General features: G+C 43.7%; 1 protein-coding gene across 1 annotated transcript in view; it reads left to right on the top strand.

Moving 5' to 3' along the window:
• Positions 1 to 22,125, top strand: part of gba2 (glucosidase, beta (bile acid) 2) — a 94,165-nt gene that overhangs the window by 59,584 nt on the left and 12,456 nt on the right. Inside the window, exons 9-14 of the mRNA XM_084313438.1 lie at positions 8,101 to 8,226; positions 11,255 to 11,439; positions 12,248 to 12,352; positions 14,651 to 14,758; positions 17,317 to 17,468; positions 19,405 to 19,511. Of these exons, the coding sequence (XP_084169564.1) occupies positions 8,101 to 8,226; positions 11,255 to 11,439; positions 12,248 to 12,352; positions 14,651 to 14,758; positions 17,317 to 17,468; positions 19,405 to 19,511 (783 nt within the window). The remainder of the gene's footprint in view (positions 1 to 8,100; positions 8,227 to 11,254; positions 11,440 to 12,247; positions 12,353 to 14,650; positions 14,759 to 17,316; positions 17,469 to 19,404; positions 19,512 to 22,125) is intronic.

The raw sequence follows: 22,125 nt of genomic DNA, 5'->3' as shown, positions 1-22,125 counted from the left end.
AAAAAAAAACTAGCGATTATCAAAATGGTATAAAACGGAAATGAACTGATTAAAAAAAAAACAATCCGTTTCGACAATGTTGACTGCAAACAAGTCATTGATGAGCGACGGCCAGATTAGACACATAGCCATAATTTAAGACATAGATTATGCGTTCACAAATGCGAGTGCTATATCATTGAAGTGGGTGGCGGCATTCAAGGGGGTAAAAAGGAAAACACGGCCGGCACGGAAAGTGTTAATGTGAGAGAAAATAAAAATCTATTACATTTTAGCCAAATTTAATCAATGACCAAAAACGGAATATTGTAAATATTGATAATTGTTTATTATTACAATAAAGTATCAAAGTAAGGACCGTTTAAGTGCTACAACATCAAAACAAAACGTTAGGTTATGACTATAACCAAGTTCTGTTAACACTAGTGGACGCTCTGCGTCTGTTGCATATATCTCGCTTCAGCATATATACACTGAATAATTTCACAAATGTACCTTTAAATGCCAGCATTCATCTGGCCACACCCCCATCCGCTTACCTATATAAGCAGGGGTGGTGCCACACACTCATCTCCTTCCCAACAAATTTCATCACAATGAAAAATCAAGGGCCGCAGCGGCGTCTAGACGCAGAGCGTCCACTAGTGTTAACAGAACTTGGTTATAGTCATAACCTAAAGTTCTGTATCACACTAGCTCCCGCTCTGCGTCTGTTGCATAATAGGAGCTGAGCGGGAGCTAGATGCTCGACAAATACACCCCGCTGAGGCCCCCCACAGCCATCAGATCAGGGAGGGCCGAGCCCCCCCGACCCACCCTAATGGAGGGCACCCCCCCTATTGGTGGCTTCACGGGAGGGCGACGGACCCGACCGTGCGAAGAGGCACTCAAGCAACTCAACGCACAGGGTGAGCAGACCGTGGCTTGACCCCACGACTACACACACGCACAACCCGCACGCCACCCGGGAACGAACGGAGGAAACAACCTCGTTACTGCCCCCAGAATCACTGGGTCAAGGGCAAACCCAACCCCGTGGCAAGGCCGTAGCAGTGGAGCGCGAAGGAAGACCCAGACCCACAAAAGGCACTGGACCCCCTGGAACGGGGGCCCGGAGAAGTCCATGATGCCAGCATCAAGACCCCAGCAGGTGGGCACGTAGTGCCCCGCCCCCCACATCGCCAGCGTATTCGGACAAAGGCCCCTCAGCCGAGCGGGCCCTGTCCCCCCAATAGTACACCGCCTGGCACACTGACCCTGCAACAGGCAGTCAGCATGGCCGTAAGCACACAAAAAAGGTTAACCAACGGAAGCAGGCAGCGCACCGGGGAAAAACCAGGCAACAGGCTATCAACCCTAGCCTGGAGACTGCGGACGAGACAGGCGCCAGAGGGGACAGCTGAACACAGCCGCCCCGGCGGAAGGAGCGGAAGCTGGCGGTGTTGCATGACCAAGCCTCCATTTAAAAACCCCCACCCAGAGGGGTTGAGGCAGAGAAGGCTGACACGATTGGCAGACGTCATGAACGTGCAGGGGCACCCTCAAACGGTGAACACGGGAGTTGACACTGCTCCAACACACCAGGGAATCAACCACCTTGGTGTTACCCAATGCGGTGGTTGTTCCTATAACCCCTCAAGAAAAAACTCAAACACACCTGCGGGTATACACCGGCTATACCGCAGTACAAGTGTTTCAGTTTTCAAAAAAGGGTTAACCCAGGCCTACGGGTCGACGAAACATTACTTCGGACCGGGCCTGGCGATACGGGAAGCACAGGGTCACCAGAGGAGGTCAAAGACTACCCCAACAGGCCCCTCTTCGCCATGCGTGAGAGAGGAGCGAAAAAGAATGGAGAACCAGCCCCTAAGCACACCGTACTTGGTATTCCCAGGCGGTCTCCCAACCAAGTACTAACCAGGACCAACCTGTGTAGCGGCCGAGATCTGACGAGATTGAGCGTGTACAGGTCGGCATGGCCGTAAGCCATTACGACAGTGCTGAGTAAAAAACGTACCCAACCAGGGTCTCCATAGCGCTTAACCCTGTGACACCCGGACCGACCTGGTATTTTTCCCCCTGAAAAAAGCCCAAGTCCCTCAGGGTACCAGAACAGCAGATCTGCATCCCCGGCGGACAACGGGTTCAACTGATCCGGACCAGCGTGACCAGAACCAGTCCCGTGCCCTAACCACGCCGACATGCCTACTCCAGGAGAAAGGGCAGATATGCGTGTCGATCTTAACATGAAAAGAAGGCGCCACCCAGACGTTCGGGCGAACCGCGCCTGGTGGCCCACCCCCAGGGCGTGAGACCCCTCTACATATGTTCAGATCCATTCCGTCATCATCCCCCAGACATGAACGAGAATCCGTCGATAACCAACCCAGGTCGTGGGATGTGGTCGTCGGAAGAGGAAAAACCCCCATCTCAGTTGCTTTATAAAAAACGCTGTTTTAACCTCAAGCAACCAAGGCGTGCCAGTCAGTCGCCTGTTTACAGCGAGCTAGCACTATACGTGCGTCGGGACACACCCCCATCAATGAACAGGCTATTTAGACCTGTCATTGAATCCCCAAGGCGCCCAGGGGAACGACAAGAGGGGTGTGACACTTCCTAACTCCAACACTTTTTGAATAGAAAAGAAGGAAGCACCAACAGTATGTATCCCAGTCTACACAGCCGGGGGTAAAAATTTTTCACATTTTTACATCCCACCACCCTCCCATAGGAAGGAGACGGGGATCCCCAGAGAGACTTCCCACGCGAGCTGTACAGATTGAAAAGAATATATTGCACCTTGAGCCATGTAAAAAATTGGATTTAGGGCTCTCCGGGGAAGAGGCACTGAACCCATACACACTCAATAATCGAATTGAATCGAATACATACACAATAGAATAGGACACCTTCTAGAGGGTCCACTCACTGACAATCTGAGGAGGAAGGCTCTGTACTCTGATGGAGGCTCCCTCACATGGAAGGAGGAGTCCGAACTCACAGAAGGCCCGAAAAGGCGCTTGGTGAGGAGGAGCCCTGGCCACCCCCCCGAAACAGATCCATCACATGGACCTGAACAGCACACGGAAGTCCTACCAACAGAGACGCGCACGGTGACGTACTCTATGGCGGGGGAATTTCTGCGGTGCACACGCCCAATATTCCAGGCCGTGGGACCAGGAAACTCCCTCCCCCCCCCCCGTAACGTGCCGAACCGCAACGTGACAGGAACCTTGAAGGACAGGGGGTGTACCCCTGACCGACAGAAACAAGGGGGAGAGGAAAGGTTACCAGTTCACCCCTTTACGACCCCACACCCATGATACGATGTAATGACAAAAAGAGAATATGACACAGTCATTGTCAGCTCTATGAAGCGTTTGACAGCTTCACACAGCGCATGAGCTAACCTGCTATCTGATTTTTACTAAGGAAAAAACACAGAATAGAGAGGGCTCTCCAAGAGCCCCGGTACCAAACTTACACATGTGCTTCTGTGGCCAGTCCAACCCAGTTGTAGGTCACATGACACACACAACCCATCATCACCTACAAAAAATGGCAAAAACACTCTACAGAGGAACGCCGTTTTTCATAATGAGAGAATACATAATTCTCGATTAGTATCGGCCACAGGCCTTGCTAAGCACACACGACGGCGACCAAACAATCTTTTCTTTTAGGAAAATAAAGTTTCTCCAGCTGTTTTAGCACAACCTCAGCAATCAAGCTAAGGGTTACATCGCATCCCTACCACACAAAAGACACAATGTAGTGCAACAACATGTCTGATAGGAGGATGAAAAAGTCCCAGGGAACCGGGGGGAAAACACAATCCTCCTGCTTTACCCTTAATACGGCCAGTTAAAACAGGAAAACCTGTTAATATGTGAACACACTGTTCATTGTCATCACAGGCTGAGAAAAGAAAATTCTTTACTCATTTGTCACTAAGCATAGCTTCATAGGTTAGTTACCCCTTAGTTGTGAGTACACGGTACATAACAACACACATGATGTTTCTCACACAACAACCAGATCATTTTCACATCTGTAACAACAACCCGATTTGCCCGGAGAAGCTATTTACCAGTGACAAGACAGTTCACACAAAACTTGCGTCGTATCCCAAATGTATTGCAGCAACACACGTTTTTGGAAAAACAGCGTTATTTACAAAACATATAGAAGGTAAAGCCAGAAAGACGCGTATAAGGTCTGGCCAAACCTTGTCCTACCCGGAGCGTAGATCAGCGAAGTGCAGTCTTAAGACACCGTAGAAAACACAGCCATCCTGTGTTGTTCGATCTGGGCAGCGTCGCCGCTCTACCCGTCGCAACGGTCCCCTTTGTTGACGCAATCCTTGCCGTCCTGGCTCAGGGCAGGATCGACGAACATCCCCTGTCAAAGATGACGTCGTAGTCAAGAGTGTAAAACATGTTATAATCAAAGCACGTTCAACAGAGTAGCATTAAGCTAACGGCCGCTCCAACCGTCGGTCGCTACTGCCCCCGCTCGCGAGACGCAGAGCGAACGGCGCACGCGACCAGAGGGGAGCTCACGGCGGCGCGCGAGTAACCGGAGCTACCTCGCGCGATAGCAGCAAGCTAACGTTTCCTAGTGATCACAACAGGCTAGCGCCGCAGCTAACAGCTGACTGGCTAACAGTAGGCCCAACCTCTGTAGGCCACGCAGTGATCCCAGCAGGCTAACGCCGCAGCTAACAGCTGACTGGCTAACCGTAAGCTAAGCAGCTATCACCTGAACTTGTACACAATGATATAACACTCACCCAGACAGGCCGCCGTTCTGAAACCCTCCTCACTTTTTAAGAGAAAAGAGAAACAAGATGTCAACACAGCTTTACAACGGTGATTTTACCAACACCCGACGGAATCAGCACAATACCAAACTGGCCTGTGTAGCTGACTTGAACATAGATCTTCCGCTATCGAACATCTTATGCACATATCTCCTCGTGAAGGAATACTCTCATTTGGATATGAAAGAAGGGGCTACATGGTGACGGGGAGATACCCACTCGTCCAGAAAACACAGGGATCACCAGTGTTAATGGTCGCGGCCCACTAGTTAAAACTACAATGGTCTTCAGACCAAGGTCTTCTGTCGCCTAGGTGGCTGAATAAAGGACCCTAGCCTGGGGCCGGTTTTCATAAACATTGTCAATTAGCCCCCATAGCACTAACAGACAAGTGAAGCCTGCCAGCGACAGTACTCACCCAACCTGAAACCCACCGCTCCTCACAACAGCGGCGCGTCTTACAGTTCAGCTGTGGCCTGAAAGGTTTCACCCCAACCAACACAGCAAGGAACTGCAGTTGAGAAGCATGCAGCGGCGTGCTCCCAATACGAAAACCGGTGGAGGGTTTTAGAATGATCACCATCTTCCAGACACTCCAGTGACGAAGACAACATCGCCGTATTTTCTCGAAAATAGTGAGAGAGAAAATAAAGATATGATGTCAACGTATCTCCTTGTTCTTCCTCTCCTCGTAAACATTGCTTTTCCAGCCAATATTTTTCTCCACGTCAAGTGGGCATATGAGCAACACGTTGCTTGTGATGAAATTTGAGAAGGAGATGAGTGTGTGGCACCACCCCTGCTTATATAGGTAAGCGGATGGGGGTGTGGCCAGATGAATGCTGGCATTTAAAGGTACATTTGTGAAATTATTCAGTGTATATATGCTGAAGCGAGATATATGCAACAGACGCAGAGCGGGAGCTAGTGTGATACAGAACCACAATTCTCATCAACCATCAGTGCTACAGAGAATACTGGGGCTCCACAGGATATACGGCTTCCACTGTAACTCGAGACGTGTAATGAAGGAGCAAGAGAAGGGAAGGGAAGGGAAGGGGATGAGGATATAAAATGGCTGCATTTATATAGCAGCTTTTATCCAAAGTGCTTTTCAATTTGTTCCTCACATTTTACCCATTCATTCACACATTCACACACGGGAGCAGTTAGGGGTTAAGTGTATCATTTGTCTAACAGTGCCAAACTCAAGTGCTTCACTTGGGAGTGCATAGCAAGCACACATTTTAGAAATGTTATAAAAAATAAAATAATTCTCCTCTAGCTAGGGATGGACATCGAACGTTGCTACCATGTAACATCTCCAGTCTCTCTTTCTTCATTTAATTTCTGTTCTCCCAGCTGTTAACAGACTGTTATGCTACCTGGCTAGCTAGCGAGCTGTACCCAGCATGCCGTTTAGCGGTGTAAAGGTTAATAAGGTCCCCTCTCAATACACTGACTAAACAGTGTAGGTGCCGGTAAAAACAAGGGAAAATATAATTGATATTTACAAAACGATATTCACATAAACCTAAATCTTTTTATAATGTAACAACTATTATTTGAAAATAGATGCCTAGCTTTAGCAAATAGCTGATATTTACTACTAGCTACTTAGGGTGTAGGAATCAAGGCTATAGACCTGTTTGCTGTATACGTCAGACTCAGTGTGCGCGCGCATCAAGGGGGCAAAATGAACGTAATCCTGGTCAGAACAACAGGGCAGACTACAATATATTTGCATTTGTTAGCCATGCTAGCGATCTAAACAATCAATCCATGCCAAAGCTAGACACATAAAAAGTGAAAGACTCACACTCTCAGCCATGCTGATTTGGCAAAATGACATCCAACCGTTTTCTTTTGAAGCTACTTTTAGTCAGGATAGTGTCATGGTTTCAGCATAGAGCCCTGTTGTACTTTTTTTTAGCACAGCAGCTCACGTTGGTAGGGGGCAACTTAGTCACGTGACTCAGTTGGTATGTTTGTATACAGCGAACAGGTCTATAGGAATGCAGATAAGTGCGCATGTCACTGTTGATTGACAGTAGGTACGCTTGACTCCACCCACGAGTAGGCCCATCTACAACTGTCCGGTCAATAGGCTACTACTACTTCCTTGCTAGCTTTGCCAGCCGAGCTGTCCGTCACCTGTGTTTGTGTTCGCAGCCTAGTCGGAACAGAGCGCAGAGAGTTTGTACTGCGTTCTTCTCTTCAAATGGGTCATTTTGTTCTTACGAACCTGCCAAAATATTTTTCTGCAACAAGTATATACTGTCACCTTACGAGTATATCAACCTAGGGCTGGGCGATATGGAAAAAAATCTTATCGCGATAACGATATGATAATGTTATCATATTTCTCGATATCGATAATTATCGAAATTGTTATAAGTATAATTTTTTTTTTTTTTCTTTTTTTAAACAACAGATGTATGTTTATTTTGCAGCAATTCTTTGTCGTTGCCGCCATCTTTAGTGTTACATCCCCTCACACTCCAGTTCTCAGGCTGCAGCTGGTTTAAAAGCGAAAGTAAACCGGCTTCTCTGCTGGCTGTGGCTCCAGGGGAGTTGAACAGTTCTGGCTCTGCTAGTTTATTTTCGATCTTTTGGCGCTTTTTTGGTGGCCAAACCACCGCACATGTGCACCGTGACTCGTGACTGGAGTCTAGCTCTGCTAGCACACATAGCCTACTGTGTACAGACGGTTTCAAACTGTATTTTAAATTAGAAAGCAAACAAAATAAATGGACAAGAGAAAAATAAATCTCAATTTGGTCAGTATTGTCATTTGGACAAGCAAAGCCATTACTTTAAGTTGCAGGCAAGAAAAACAAGTCTGTCCACTGTCTCTGGTTTTAAAACTGCCCTGTTGCAGGTCACAATATATTTTTTTTTTTTTTTTTTCTCTCTCTATCGATTATTAAAATATATCGCAACATTGATCGTTATAGTTATATCGCCCAGCCCTATATCAACCTAGTGGGGGCGACAGTGGCTCAGGAGGTAGATCAGTCGTCTGGAAATCCTGAGGTTCCCGGTTCGATTCCCGGGCAGCCGTGTCGAAGTGTCCTTGAGCAAGACACTTAACCCCCAACTGCTCCCGATGAGCAGGTTGGCACCTTGCATGGTCGTCCTCCGCCACCGGTGTGTGAATGCAGCCATTTATTCTCTTCAAATGGGTCGTTTTGTTCTTACAAACCTGCCAAAATTTGTTTCTGCAATAAGTATATACCGTGTATGAGTGTATCAACCTAGTGTTGGTCTGTCTTCAGGAGATACACGCGTTACTTTGGGACAAAAGGAGATGCATCGCCCTCACTCAGTCACTACGCCCTGACACACTACAGACAGTGGGAGAAGAGCATTGAGGAGTGGCAGAGACCAGTACTGCAGGACAGGTACGGTGCATTAAAGGAACACAGCAACATTATAGGAAATGGGGCTCATAAAGTCGTACAAGAAGATAAGATGAGATGATCCTTTATTTATCCCCTTGGGGAAATTCGGGTGTCAAAGCAGCATGGGGGGGGGGGGGGGATACAGGGTGGGGGATGCATAGCTTCACAGCAGTGGAGGTTTCTCTATGACAACACGTGAAACACAAATTCACTCATAATTCATAATTATTATTAATTTACATATATATATACATTTATTTTATTTATATATATATAAAAATTTATTTTTTTAATTATTATTATTTTATATTTTTTTATTAGAAAAGTTTTCCTCTGTAAAAAAAATGTCAGTGAATTTTTTCTTTTTAAAAAATTGCCAAAATTGACAGCTCTGAGCAGGCCTGCACTGCAGTAATGACTGCAGTAATTATTCGTGAAGAAAACTTCACAGGTGTGACCCAATGTTATATAAATAATAAATAACAGCCAATCGAAATAGGCTATTAACTTCGTCTAAGCACGGTCTGTGCAGTTAAACTCTCGCCATTGAATGGAGGATTGAATGATTGACAGCCCTTGCCATCCAATACATGGAGGTTGAATATGATTGGCAGCCTTGCAAATCCAATCAGAGATTGCTGCATTGCAAAGTCAAAACGGGTCCATCTGCAGGGTAGGTTTAGCTCTGGCCAATCTCAAGTTTCTCAAGTTTCTTTATTAGTTGTCATACAGAAGTACAGAATACTTTTATACAAAATGTAACTGAAATAAGCATTTTGTATAAAAGTATTCTGTACTTCTGTATGACAACTAATAAAGAAACTTGAGAAACTTGAGATTGGCCAGAGCTAAACCTAACCTCCGACCCTGCAGATGGACCCATTTTGACTGTTTGAAAGAGCAAGGAAGTAGTTTAGTTGTTGTTTAGTAGAAGTAAGCTGTACAGCTATAACAAGTAAAGTCAGGCTAAATTAAACTTTGCGCCAACATTAGGACCGAAGTATAAACCAGCAACTGAGCAACATGAAGAAGTGGATCAGAAAAAACGTTGTGGATGAAAAAGTAAGTAGGCTAGTGTTTGTAAAAGCTTGTATGCTAACAGTAGCTAGCCATCTTAGCCTACATCACAATGATAATCACCAAGCTAACTTACTGTACACACTGTAGGGCTGGGCAATTAATCAAAACAGAATCGCGATATCGATTCATAGACCTATGCAATCTCATTTCTAAGTTATGACTATTTTTTTTTATTAAACTTTTTTTTTTTTTTTTTATTATTTTATCTGGGTTGAACATGATTTGTGGAACTCCCTCTGGTGTTGTGGTCGTGGTATTCACTGACCTTTGGGAAGTATTCCGACATGCACATGGGTATCTTAGTGGTGTAGTGTATCTTGTAGACCAGGCCCATTGCAAGTTGCTGTACTCTGTCGTCTACTCTCTAAGCCATCCTAGGTTGTCAAAGTGGGCAGGGGTGAGGTGGGTTTTAGGAGTAAGGTCAAGCAGTAGTCTGACCAGTTTGTTTTGTGATGTTTGTAATCTTGTTTTTAGTGCCTTTGAGGTGCTTTGGTACCATGAGGTGCAAGCATAGTCGTAGTACCCTTGAATGAGTGCTCCTGTTAGAGTCTTCAAGGTATTCTTGTTTACCAGAGAGGAGATCCGGTACAGGAATCTAGTTTGTTGGTTGACTTAGTTTTATTACATTGGATCCCATTTTGTCACAGGAATGATTTGCCTCTATAGGATGGAACCCAGGTAGGGAATTTCATCTTTCCTTTTAAGATAAGATAAGATATTCCTTTATTGATCCCCTTGGGGAAATTCAGGCATCATAGCAGCATGGGGGAAGGGGGGGGGGGGGTACAGGTAGTGAAAACAACACAAGCAGTGTAAACAAATAGGTCAATATAATTTACTATCTAACTAACTGAAATATATTTTCACAGTGTCACATAAGGTGCAGTATGCATAAGGTAGTGTTATAATTTACTATCTAACTAACTGAAATATACATTATTCATTATTCACAGTATCACAGTATCCACATAAGGTGCAGTATGCCTAAGGTAGTGTAAGTTGTCCTCCTTGGGTTCCTATAAGTCCCAGGTCGATGTCTGGCAGCAGTTGCTGCCCACTGTTGTGGAGCCTGATGGCCACTGGTATGAAGGACTGTCCGAGGCGGTTAGTTGAGTGTCGGGGGGGTATGAGTCTGTGGCTTCCTTGTCACCTTCACCTAATATGTTTTGATCTGGTCAGGTGCGCTGTCACCTAAAATGTTTTGATCTGATCAGGTGCGCTGTCACCTAAAATGTTTTGATCTGATCAGGTGCGCTGTCACTTAATATGTTTTGATCTGGTCAGGTGGGCTGTCACCTAATATGATTTCATCTGGTCAGGTGCGCTGTCGCCTAATATGATTTCATCTGGTCAGGTGCGCTGTCACCTAATGTTAATATGTTTTCATCTGTGTCCACTGACCACTGACACACAGTGGGGGATGTTTTAAAAATATAATTTAATATATAATATAATATAATAATTTGTGCTTCACCTAAAAATTTGGTCAGCAGCCTCCACTGCTTCACAGTCCTATACAGTCCAGTATCTATATGATGGTACCAATATCCTCTCTGTGCGTTCAGTAGAAGGCTATCCGGCTGCAAGCTAGCCTAGCTTAGCACAAATTAATGGAAGCGGATATGGACCATTAGCCTAGCTTAAAATTCTGGGAGGTGTTTTTGGCCAGGCTAACTGGTCCGTATCAGCTTCCATTCATTTGTGCTAAGCTAGGCTAGCTTGCAGCCGGATAGCTTTCTACTGAATGCAGAGAGGGGAGGTTTTACTGAATAGGTTGAAACGGAAATAATCCTTTAGGGGAAGTTTTACAGAATAGTTTGAAACAGAAATAATCCTTTTAGGGGACATTTTACTGAGTGAGTCCTTCTTTTAAAAGTCCAGTCAACGATTGCCTTTACAATTGTCCAGTAATAACAGCTTTTGCCTATGTTCATAATATGCGTTGCAGCTCTCTCCCTTCCTGGTATAAATCAGCCCTGTTTAACGAGCTGTACTTCGTGGTGGACGGGGGCACGGTGTGGACGGAGCTTCCAGAAGACAGTGATGTCAGCGGGGGACTACGCAGCGAGGACGGGGGGCTGCCTGCCCAGCCTGCTGTCATCAAGGAGTATGGCCGCTTTGCCTACCTAGAGGGTAAGGAAAGTCACGTTCGACTCTTTAAGAATAGAGAGCAATCTGTTTTCTAGTGTGTGCTTATATATATAGGTGTACATGTGGTATTCAGTTTCTTTATTTTTTTTACCGTACAATAACTTTTTGGAATAAGACAACCAAATATCCAGGGTACAGTGGTACCCTATCGTCACAGTTTAGTAGTCACAGCGCTACCCTATCATCACAGTTTAGTAGTCACAGTGCTACCCTATCATCACAGTTTAGTAGTCACAGTGCTACCCTATCATCATAGCTTAGTAGTCTCAGTGCTACCCTATCATCATAGTTTAGTAGTCGCAGTGCTACCCTATCATCATAGTTTAGTAGTCACAGTGCTACCCTATCATCATAGCTTAGTAGTTGCAGTGCTACCCTATCATCATAGTTTAGTAGTCGCAGTGCTACCCTATCATCATAGTTTAGTAGTCGCAGTGCTACCCTATCATCATAGTTTAGTAGTCGCAGTGCTACCCTATCATCACAGTTTAAAGTAATATTTTGATATTCTGGTCAGTTCCGTTTGGTCCCCCAATAAAAATAGTCTTGGACTTGGTGATCCAGGTATCTTTGAGCCCGACCACTTTCCTAGATATTCTATTACTTTTCCCCAAGAATAGGTAAACAAAATGCTTCCGTTTTGATTTGAAAATGTAGATATCGGGCTTTGGGAGATTGTCCCGAGGTGGATCTGTGTTTCTTCTTGGGGAGTCGAAGGAACTGTAACATTCGTTCAGGGATTTTAGTTTTGTAATCGTTATTAACCGCTACTGTTTTCAACGTTTTCCAGGTCAGGAATACAGGATGTACAACACCTACGATGTGCACTTCTACGCCTCCTTCGCACTGATCATGCTGTGGCCCAAACTGGCCCTGAGCCTGCAATATGATATCGGTAAGTGGAGTGCAGCTTATTGTGTGCTTTTGTCCCGTATGTCCACTTGCCAAAGATGGAGAGGGGAGGAGAGAGAGAGAGAGAAAGGGGACAATGCCAGGCTCTTGAGTCATTTCCTTTCTTCCTATTTTAGGTTTGCCTGGTTTAACCCTTTCACTACCACACTACAGACGGTTAACCTTTCACTACCACACTACCGCACTTTATTCACCAGGGACAATGAAGGTGAAGGAATGTGTCTTGGGGACATCGGTGCGGAGGACCGCATGCACGCACACACGCACGCACACACACACACACACACACACACACACACACACACACACTAGGGATGGGTACCTTTCACATTTGAACCGATACGGTACCGGTACCTGTGAATCGATACCGGTACCCAACGGTACCTTTTTTCGGTACTTTAGTCTAAAAAAATTTATTTACCTACCTCAGTCGTGAAAAAAAATATCCAAACTTCAAATAACTACAATTTCGACAGTTTTCGGCTTGCCATTGCTCCGACTGCTTTGTTGTTGAATCAAGTCAAATCCTAGGTAAGCATATATTGTGCGTGTGAACGTTGACATGAAAAGAAAAAAGGTAAAAACAAAATAAAACTTTATTTTTTTTTATTTTTTTCCCCCTCTGTATCTCACTTGAATCAATACTCGGTAGTACCGACGTGTTTCGGTTCGGTACCTTAAAAGTACCGAATTCGGTACCCATCCCTAACACACACACACACACACTACAGCATAGGTGTCAAACTCATGGCCTGCGGGCCAAATGTGGCCCGCCACGTCATTTGATGTGGCCCCCAAGAGCTCTGGTAAAAAAGATTTAAATAAAAATAAAAAAAATTAAACATTAATCTTGGGTTCAAAAATAGCGGCGTTAAAAGAATTGTGGGTTAATGCATTAATAAAGCTTTAACTTTGACAGCCTTAGTTATTACACATTCTTACACACATGTATGTTGAACATCTGAGGTATTGATGAAGTAACAAAGGAAAAAAGCCAAAAGCACTTACTCCTCAGACATTCTTTGACAATTTTACAGCCCAAAATACAAAAAAGATCCAGGCGGAATAGGTAACAAAAGGTTGAAGAAATATTGTCTGAACTGTCGGATGCAAACTGGCTGTGTGACATAACCGAGCATCTCGCTCAATTGAATAAGAAGCTGTAGGGACGCAAACAAGTCCCACCCAAAACTTGACCACTATAGTTGTGAACTGAGACAACCCTTATTTTGTTATTTTTGAGTACAGTTACAGTTGTGTGTTCATGCAGACACATAATAGCAATTTCATTACGAATTGAAAATGGGGGACCCTGATGTAAACAAGTCGAAAGTCTTTCTCTGGTCTGCATACCCTTAACAATTGTGTGTATTGAGCTGTACTGTACTGTACCCATTCTGCAATCTGTTAATTAAAGTTAATTAAACTATCTTCGATTAGTTGGATGTATGGCCTCTGCAAGGTTGTTTGTTTTTGTAACATCTGTCATCTGCTACACCTGTCCCACGTGTTCTTTGCAGCTCACAGTTGTTAGTTCTGCCCCTCTTGACTGTGACAAAAAGGTTTTGAACAAACTTAATGTCATAGCTTGTATTTGATGATATTCTTCTTTGTTATTTACTTGAATGGTTTGATCATTGATTGATGGAGTAATATGGGGTTCTGATAAACTAAAATGATTTGTTAAAATAACATAAGCTAACATATATTTTTACAGCTATGCAAATGCATATGCAATATGTATAACTTGAATAAGTAGTAAATACAGAAACATGTTTAACAATATGTAAATGAGTAGCTACATTTATTTTACATTAACATTTATACAGTCTTTGGCCCTTTGAGGGCAACCATAATGCTGATGTGGCCCTCTGTGAAAATGAGTTTGACACCCCTGCACTACAGGAACAGTGCAATGCATGTGATAAGACAGTAGAGACCAGAAAGACAAACATCATTACACCATCAAAAATAAGGAAAATATATAAATATTTTGGCCATAATATCTCTTGGTCGTACTATGTGTACTGTAAACCGGAGAGTTGTCTTTTTACAGTATGTGAAATTTACTAAATTTGATTGAAAACACCATTTATACTAAGAATAACAATGTTTCTATAGAGTAGTAAACTGTACTTCTCAAATTGCCATATGAAATCATACCTTGATTTAGACTTAGACTTATACTACTTATACTTGACTTATCCCGAGTTGCAAGAAGAAATTAAGGGTTGCCGTGAAAAGTGTTTCAAGTAACTTGTGTGCTCCGTCTCTCCGTCAGCTGGCAGTGTGGTTCAATACGACCCCACAGACAGGCTCCATCTGATGAGCGGACGCTATTCTCCAGTCAAGAGCAGAAACGTGGTTCCTCACGACATCGGAGACCCAGGTAGGAGGAAACGCACTTATAACCTATATAACTCTGTATGATAGCATGCACAATAATACTGTATATATATATATATATATATATATATATATATATATATATATATATATATTCTCTCTGTGTATATATCTATCCACATCTGTCTGTACATACCAGCATATCATCCTTTTTACATATCAGTGTAGATACTATCGATATCTGTACATATCCGTTACCTACTCATACTAGTTACGCTGCTGGCCAGTATGACTACTACCAAATGTCTTTATAACCTGTATCACTGTACATATTAATACTACAACTCTGTACATACATCTGATTAACACTATTACTCAGTAGTACTCGTTTAATCGCCTGTACATTGTATATCACTATTGCACTTTACTGTTACATTTGCACTCTGGTTGGATGCCACACTTATTTTTGTTATGTACTTGATTTGATTCGTAATACTTAGATAAGATAAGATATTCCTTTATTGATCCCCTTGGGGAAATGCAGGCATCATAGCAGCATGGGGGAGGGGGGGGGGGGGGGGGTACAGGTAGTAAAAAGCATTGTAAACAATATAACAAATCAATATAATTAACATAATTTTTTTAAATTTGATTTAGCCTTTATTTAACCAGGTTTGTCCCAATTGAGATCCAGGATCTCTTTTACAAGGGAGACCTGGCCAAGAATAGCAGCAACACAAAGTTTCAACATACACACATAGACATTACAGATAAAAGTAACGTTACAAAATGGTCAGATAAAACATTTGCACACAGAAAACGTGGTTACAAATGGCTTCACCATAGCCTTAAATACATTCAGTGTTACCAAGCTTTGAATCTTCAGATCGGACTGGACATTGTTCCATGCAGTAGGTGCGGAAAACCTAAAAGCTTTCTTTCCCATCTCTGTTCGGACATTGGGAACAGCAAAGTGCATAAAATCCTTCGAACGGAGGGGCGGCTACGTGGCGTAGTGGGCAAGGCGCTCGCCACGAATGCGGAGACGCTGGGCTCGACTGTTCGAGCCCAGCGCTCCACATTGCTTTCAGTTTAGCTGGTCGTTCATACTAATACACATTGGCCGTATTAGGGGGTGGGAAACTGATGGGTGGGGATCGGGCGTTGTGGACAGCGACTCGGTTGGTGCGCCTGCGCAGTAGAATCAGGAAGTGTCGGGGGCAGCGTGAGCCTCCCACGTGTTACTCCTTGCCACTGAGAGATCGAGCTGCGCAGGTGAAAAGATGCGACTGCTGTTACCTCAAGTACCGGAAGGGACTTGTGCTATGTATGACTTAGTCCACATTGCAGCCGGCTTGTGGGAGGCAAGAAACAGCGTTCGTGACAGGGGAGGGTTGAATTGGATGATACGAAAATTGGGATGGGAGAAAAAATATAGAAAATGGGAGAAAAAGTGGATAATAAAAAAAAATCCTTCGAACGGAGATTGTAATTTCCACCATTCAACTTTAAAAGAGACGATAACATAATTAACTCTGGACTCTCTTGTGCTGTGTAATGACAATACATTTGAATCTAATCTAATAATCAAATCGAATTATTACTTTATTGTCGACTAATCAATTAGTAGTGTAGAAAATGGTGTTTCCCACACGCAACAATGCAGATTAACCTCTTTAAATCCAGTTCTGACCAGAGATGTGCTCATAATTTTTTAGAAAATAACTCATTCAGCATAAAAAACAACAAATTGACTGAACTACGTCTTGCCCAACTAAGATCAAACAGACCAGCCCTACAAAGCTCTTTAGAGCTTCCAGGAAACGTAGTACAGAGCTGCGCAATATATTAATATCTATCACTTGTCTATGAATGGAATGACTGCATTTTTTTATTTTTATTTTTTTTATCTTTCTTCCCCTCCTTTTTCCCGATTTTTCTCCCATCCCACCCTTCCTGGTTGTTGCGTACTTTCCCCTACTGTTTGTCCGGGAGACCGGAGACTGTCACATGCTTTCCTCCGACGCATGTGCAGCCTGGGGCAGGCCAACCTGGCCGCGCAGGTTCTCACCGGGGAGAGTGTAGCGTGTGGGAGGCCACACTATCTCTCCTTAGTTCCAACCCTTGCTGAGCAGGCGCCCCGACCGAACTGTAGGGGTCGCTGTCCACAACGCCCAGGACCCACCCTTCAGCTTTCCCACCCCCTGATACAGCCAATTGTATCAGTGTGAGAGGCCAGCCAAGCTGATAGCAACGCCGAGTGTCTCCCGGTGTTGGTGACGAACGTAATCTCCGTGCGCCACCTGCCCCCCCATGACTGCATTTCTATAGAGCTTTTCAAGAATTCGCTCTACACAAAGCACTTCACAATGGAACGACGGCATACGTTTTTCAGCACAGGTGTCCCTCGTGGGATTCGAACCCCCCAACCCCTGGCAGTGTTAGTCCCATGCTCAAAGCACCATGCGCTCTGCCCACTGAGATACATGGGACCACCTCCGTTATCAAGATTACTTCTTTGTTGTTTTGTTTTTCTTATTTTACATCGGGCATCGTGTTACGCCACCTTGTTAACCAGCCACCTCTGTCCCCCACCCCCAGACGACGAGCCCTGGCTCAGGGTGAACGCCTACCTCATCCACGACACGGCAGACTGGAAGGACCTGAACTTGAAGTTTGTCCTCCAGGTGTACAGGGACTTCCACCTCACCCAGGACACACAGTACCTACAGGACATGTGGCCCATCTGCCAGGTTGGACTGGTTTTATGTGTTATATTATTATTTATTTAATGTGTTGGAATAGATTCACACTAACTGATGTGTATTTTTATTTTTTTTATAACTCTTTATTTTTGTTAATTTTCCTATTTTTTTCTTTCCAAAGTCACTTTTTTACATAATTTTCACATAAACATTTTCCATTTCTTTTTCACAGTCACTTTTTTCACAATTTCATTTAGAAACTTTTGCAGTATGGTTTCCCGTTTTTTGCATAGATGTCTTACCCTTTTTTCCAGGATTCATTAACTTTTACATAAACATTATACAGTTCACAGTAATAATATGACAACCACCACAAGACAGACGAGACTCACAGGACAGGACAATGCTGTATGGTGGGGGGGAGAGAGCTGTATTTGCTCTCGATAGGTCGGGTCTGTTACGGTTGTGCCACGGCAGTCTTTATTCATCTAACGGCTCATATGCTGTCCATTTCGACCAGCGTCTGTCGTACGTCTTGGCCTTCATTCTCAGCAGGAATGTCATTTTTTCCATAGCGCTTATTTCCTCCACTATTCCCTTCCATGTCTCTTTGTCTGGAGCGGCCTCTTTGAGCCAGCTCCTTGTGATGGCCTTCTTACCGGCAATTGTCATGATTTTGAACAGGTACAAGTCCTCATTGTGGATGGTCTCCTCTGTGGTCAGACCCAGGTATATCAACTGGGGTTCCATGGGGAATTCGTAACTTAGAATTCTGTACATTTCCTGGGTAACACTCTTTCAAAATGGTTGCACTTTATTACATAGCCAAAATATGTGAGAGTGTTTGGCATGCATCTGTCCACACTGTCTCCAGCAGGGTTGTTGCCCTTTTAATTGTTTACTCTTAATTTGCGGTGTGATCATCACATTTTTCCAACCGAATTCTCTCCATCCTCTAGAGCTAGTGGATGAGTGTTGTGTCTCACATATAGAATGCCAATCATCCTCCGTCAAGGTTATACTCGGTTCACTTTCCCATTTCTTCTTCACATTATATGTATATTATTATATGAGTTTTTGCATTTCATTTGCATTTATTTAAAAAAAAAATTGGACCTTATGGTGTTCTTGTTTTGTTCTTGACTCACCGTATTGTGATGTTTCTTCTTGACTTGTTTAAAGAAGACGTGTACCGCCCATGGGGACATTAACGTGTGTTGTCGGGCCTTACAAATAAATTTGATTTGATTTGATTTCGTATGAATCACAGGTGTTGCGAATTTGTAAACTTTTGTACATTTCCGATACTATTTTCGCTGGAGTTCGCGAATACGCCACCTCCATCATTCCCACCACCCCATTGCCCCCTGCTGAAATCCTACTCCTGATTTCTGTATCAACTGATGTGTATTTAATGTGTTGGGGGAATAGATTCACACTAACTGATGTGTATATTAATGTGTTGGGAGAATAGATTTACACTAACTGATGTGTGTATTAATGTATTGGAGGAATAGATTCAGATGATATTACTGAGATTAACAGTTTAGCTTCTTCCTGAAATTAGCCCCGGTAAAAGTTTGAGCAAAAATCCATACATGAGTTATGTATTTAAAATATTGGTGTATGTTTGGTGTGACTATATATATGGTAAATGGCTGCATTTATATAGTGCTTTTATCCAAAGCGCTTTACAATTTGTTCCTCACATTTTACACACTCACTCACACATTCACACACCGACGGCGGAGGCGACCATGCAAGGTGCCGACCTGCTCATCTGGAGCAGTTATGGGTTAAGTGTCTTGCTTAAGGACACTTCGACATGCTGCCCCGGGAGGAGCGGGAATCGAACCAGGAACCTCCGGATTACCAGACGACTGCTCTACCTCCCAAGCCCTATGTGTTGTATGTTGTTCTATGAATGTGTTACCTCCGTAGACCCCTGTTCCCATTGGTTACCATGTTCTGTACGGTTCCCCAGGCGGTGATGGAGTCGGAGATGAAGTTTGACCAGGACGGCGATGGTCTGATAGAGAACTCAGGCTACGCCGACCAGACATACGACGGCTGGACTGTGACGGGACCCAGGTGAGAAAGCAGTGGTCGGCAGCGGGAATCAGAAAGGTCTTTATTGCCAAATGGTTTTCACATGCAAGGAATTTGATTTTGGTCATTTTCGGTGCAACATTAACCCTTTACCGTCGGTAGTGTGATAGTAAAGGGTTAACCTTCTGTAGTGTGGCAGTGAAAGGGTTAACCTGCTGTTGTGTGGCAATGAAAGGGTTAACCTTCTGTGTATTGTCACAGTGAAAGGGTTAACCTTCTGTAGTGGCAGTGAAAGGGTTAACGGACAGATAATAAGATAAGGTGGAATAAAATAAAATGGAATATAAACTTAAGTTAAAATAGAAGTAGAATAGAATAGAATTATGGAATAAAAATAGGCCAGGGGTGCCCGGGTGAGGGCAACACAGGTTCATCAGAAAACGTAAACAAAGTACTAATCGACCACATGGGGAAAAAAAGGTACATAATGTACGTTATGCATGACCACCCGCATTTCACTGTATGCCCTGGTATATGTGACAAATAAACCTCTTGATTGATTCTTGATTATAGCCATAAGTAATATATTTACGTATTGTATCGGCAAAAGTCAATAACAAATGCCTCACTAACGCAACCAGGAGTTGAACCAATAACAATTTCAGTGACTTGCAAGTGCTCTCACCACTAACTGTGAGTACTGTTGAGTGTAGTGCTAATCAGATGTATGTACAGAGTTGTAGTATTAATATGTACAGTGATACAGGTATAAAGTGGTGCAATGTGGCCCATACATACACACAACTAGATTATATTAGATTCAATTGTATTGTCATTATGCAGCACAAGTACAGTACGATGGAAATAACTTTGGCATCCAACCAGAGTGCAATAAAATATGAATATATAAATTAGTACGACTAAGTGTAGTGCTAATCCGATGTATGTATAGAGTTGTAGTATTAATATGTACAGTGATACAGGTATAAAGTGGTGCAATGTGGCCCATACACACACACTACTAGATTAGATTGGATTAGATTATTATTAGACTATGGTCCTGTTATGGTCCTGTTATAGTACTGTTATGGTCCTGTTTTGGTCTTTTTATGGTCATGTTATGATCCTGTTATGGTCCAAGTGTCATAGGCAGCCGTTTCACTAGCTGTATCACAGGAGCATAACGGGAGCATAACAGGATCATAACAGGACTATAACAGGACCATACCAGGACCATAACAGTACTATAACAGGACCATAACAGGGCCATAACAGGACTATAACAGGACCATACCAGGACCATAACAGTACTATAACAGGACCATAACAGGGCCATAACAGTACTATAACAGTACTATAACAGGACCATAACGGTACTATAACAGGACCATAACAGTACTATAACAGGAGCATAACAGGACCATAACAGTACCATAACAGTACTATAACAGGACTATAACAGGACCATAACAGGACCATAACAGTACCATAACAGGACCATAACAGTACTATAACAGGACCATAACAGTACTATAACAGGAGCATAACAGGAGCATAACAGGAGCATAACAGGAGCATAACAGGACCACAACAGGATCATAACAGGATCATAACAGGACCATAACAGGACCTAGGTGAGGGACTAAGAGGAAATTATGGAGAAAGAGGCTGGTGAGAAGATGGACATTATGAATAAATGAAGAGCAATGATGTGGAAACGCACTCATGGGAGAGAGAGGGGCAGATGAGAAACCATTAAGACCCGCTATGCATACGATCTCAGAATATACACCGAATGGGAGGAAGAGAGAGAGAAGTGGAAGGCAAGAGCGAAGGAACTGCATGCATAGGCATGGGGGAAATGGAGGGGGAACGAAAGGTTTTTCCGCAGTGACAGAGCAGGAAGAGGGGTAAGCAGCTTGTTCCATGATGAATGGAGTTATTTTTAGCTGCTTCTCTCTGACTCCGTCCAGGGAGCTGATGCTGCTGCAAACAAAGGTCAGATGCAACAGTAGGAGTCAGGCATCACAGTTACTATTCAGATGCAACAGTAGGAGTCAGGCATCACAGTTACTATTCAGATGCAACAGTAGGAGTCAGGCATCACAGTTACTATTCAGATCCAACAGTAGGAGTCAGGCATCACAGTTACTATTCAGATGCAACAGTAGGAGTCAGGCATCACAGTTACTATTCAGATCCAACAGTAGGAGTCAGGCATCACAGTTACTATTCAGATGCAACAGTAGGAGTCAGGCATCACAGTTACTATTCAGATGCAACAGTAGGAGTCAGGCATCACAGTTACTATTCAGATCCAACAGTAGGAGTCAGGCATCACAGTTACTATTCAGATCCAACAGTAGGAGTCAGGCATCACAGTTACTATTCAGATCCAACAGTAGGATTCTATGCATCACAGAACTGTTACTATTCAGATCCAACAGCAGGATTCTATGCATCACAGGACTGTTACTATTCAGATCCAACAGTAGGAGTCCAATATTTGCATTTGTTAGCCATGCTAGCGATCTAAACAATCAATCCATGCCAAATCTAGATATGTAAAAGGTGAAAGACTCACACTCACAGCTGTGCTGATTTGGCTAAATGACATCCCGCCATTTTCGTTTGAAACAACCTTTAGTCAGGGGAG

This window comes from Notolepis coatsorum (assembly GCF_963971535.1).
Source record: "Notolepis coatsorum genome assembly, chromosome: 4".
Classification (NCBI taxonomy): Eukaryota; Metazoa; Chordata; class Actinopteri; order Aulopiformes; family Paralepididae; genus Notolepis; species Notolepis coatsorum.
Note: the sequence above shows the minus strand (reverse complement) of the source record. Positions and strands in the feature narration are given on the sequence as shown.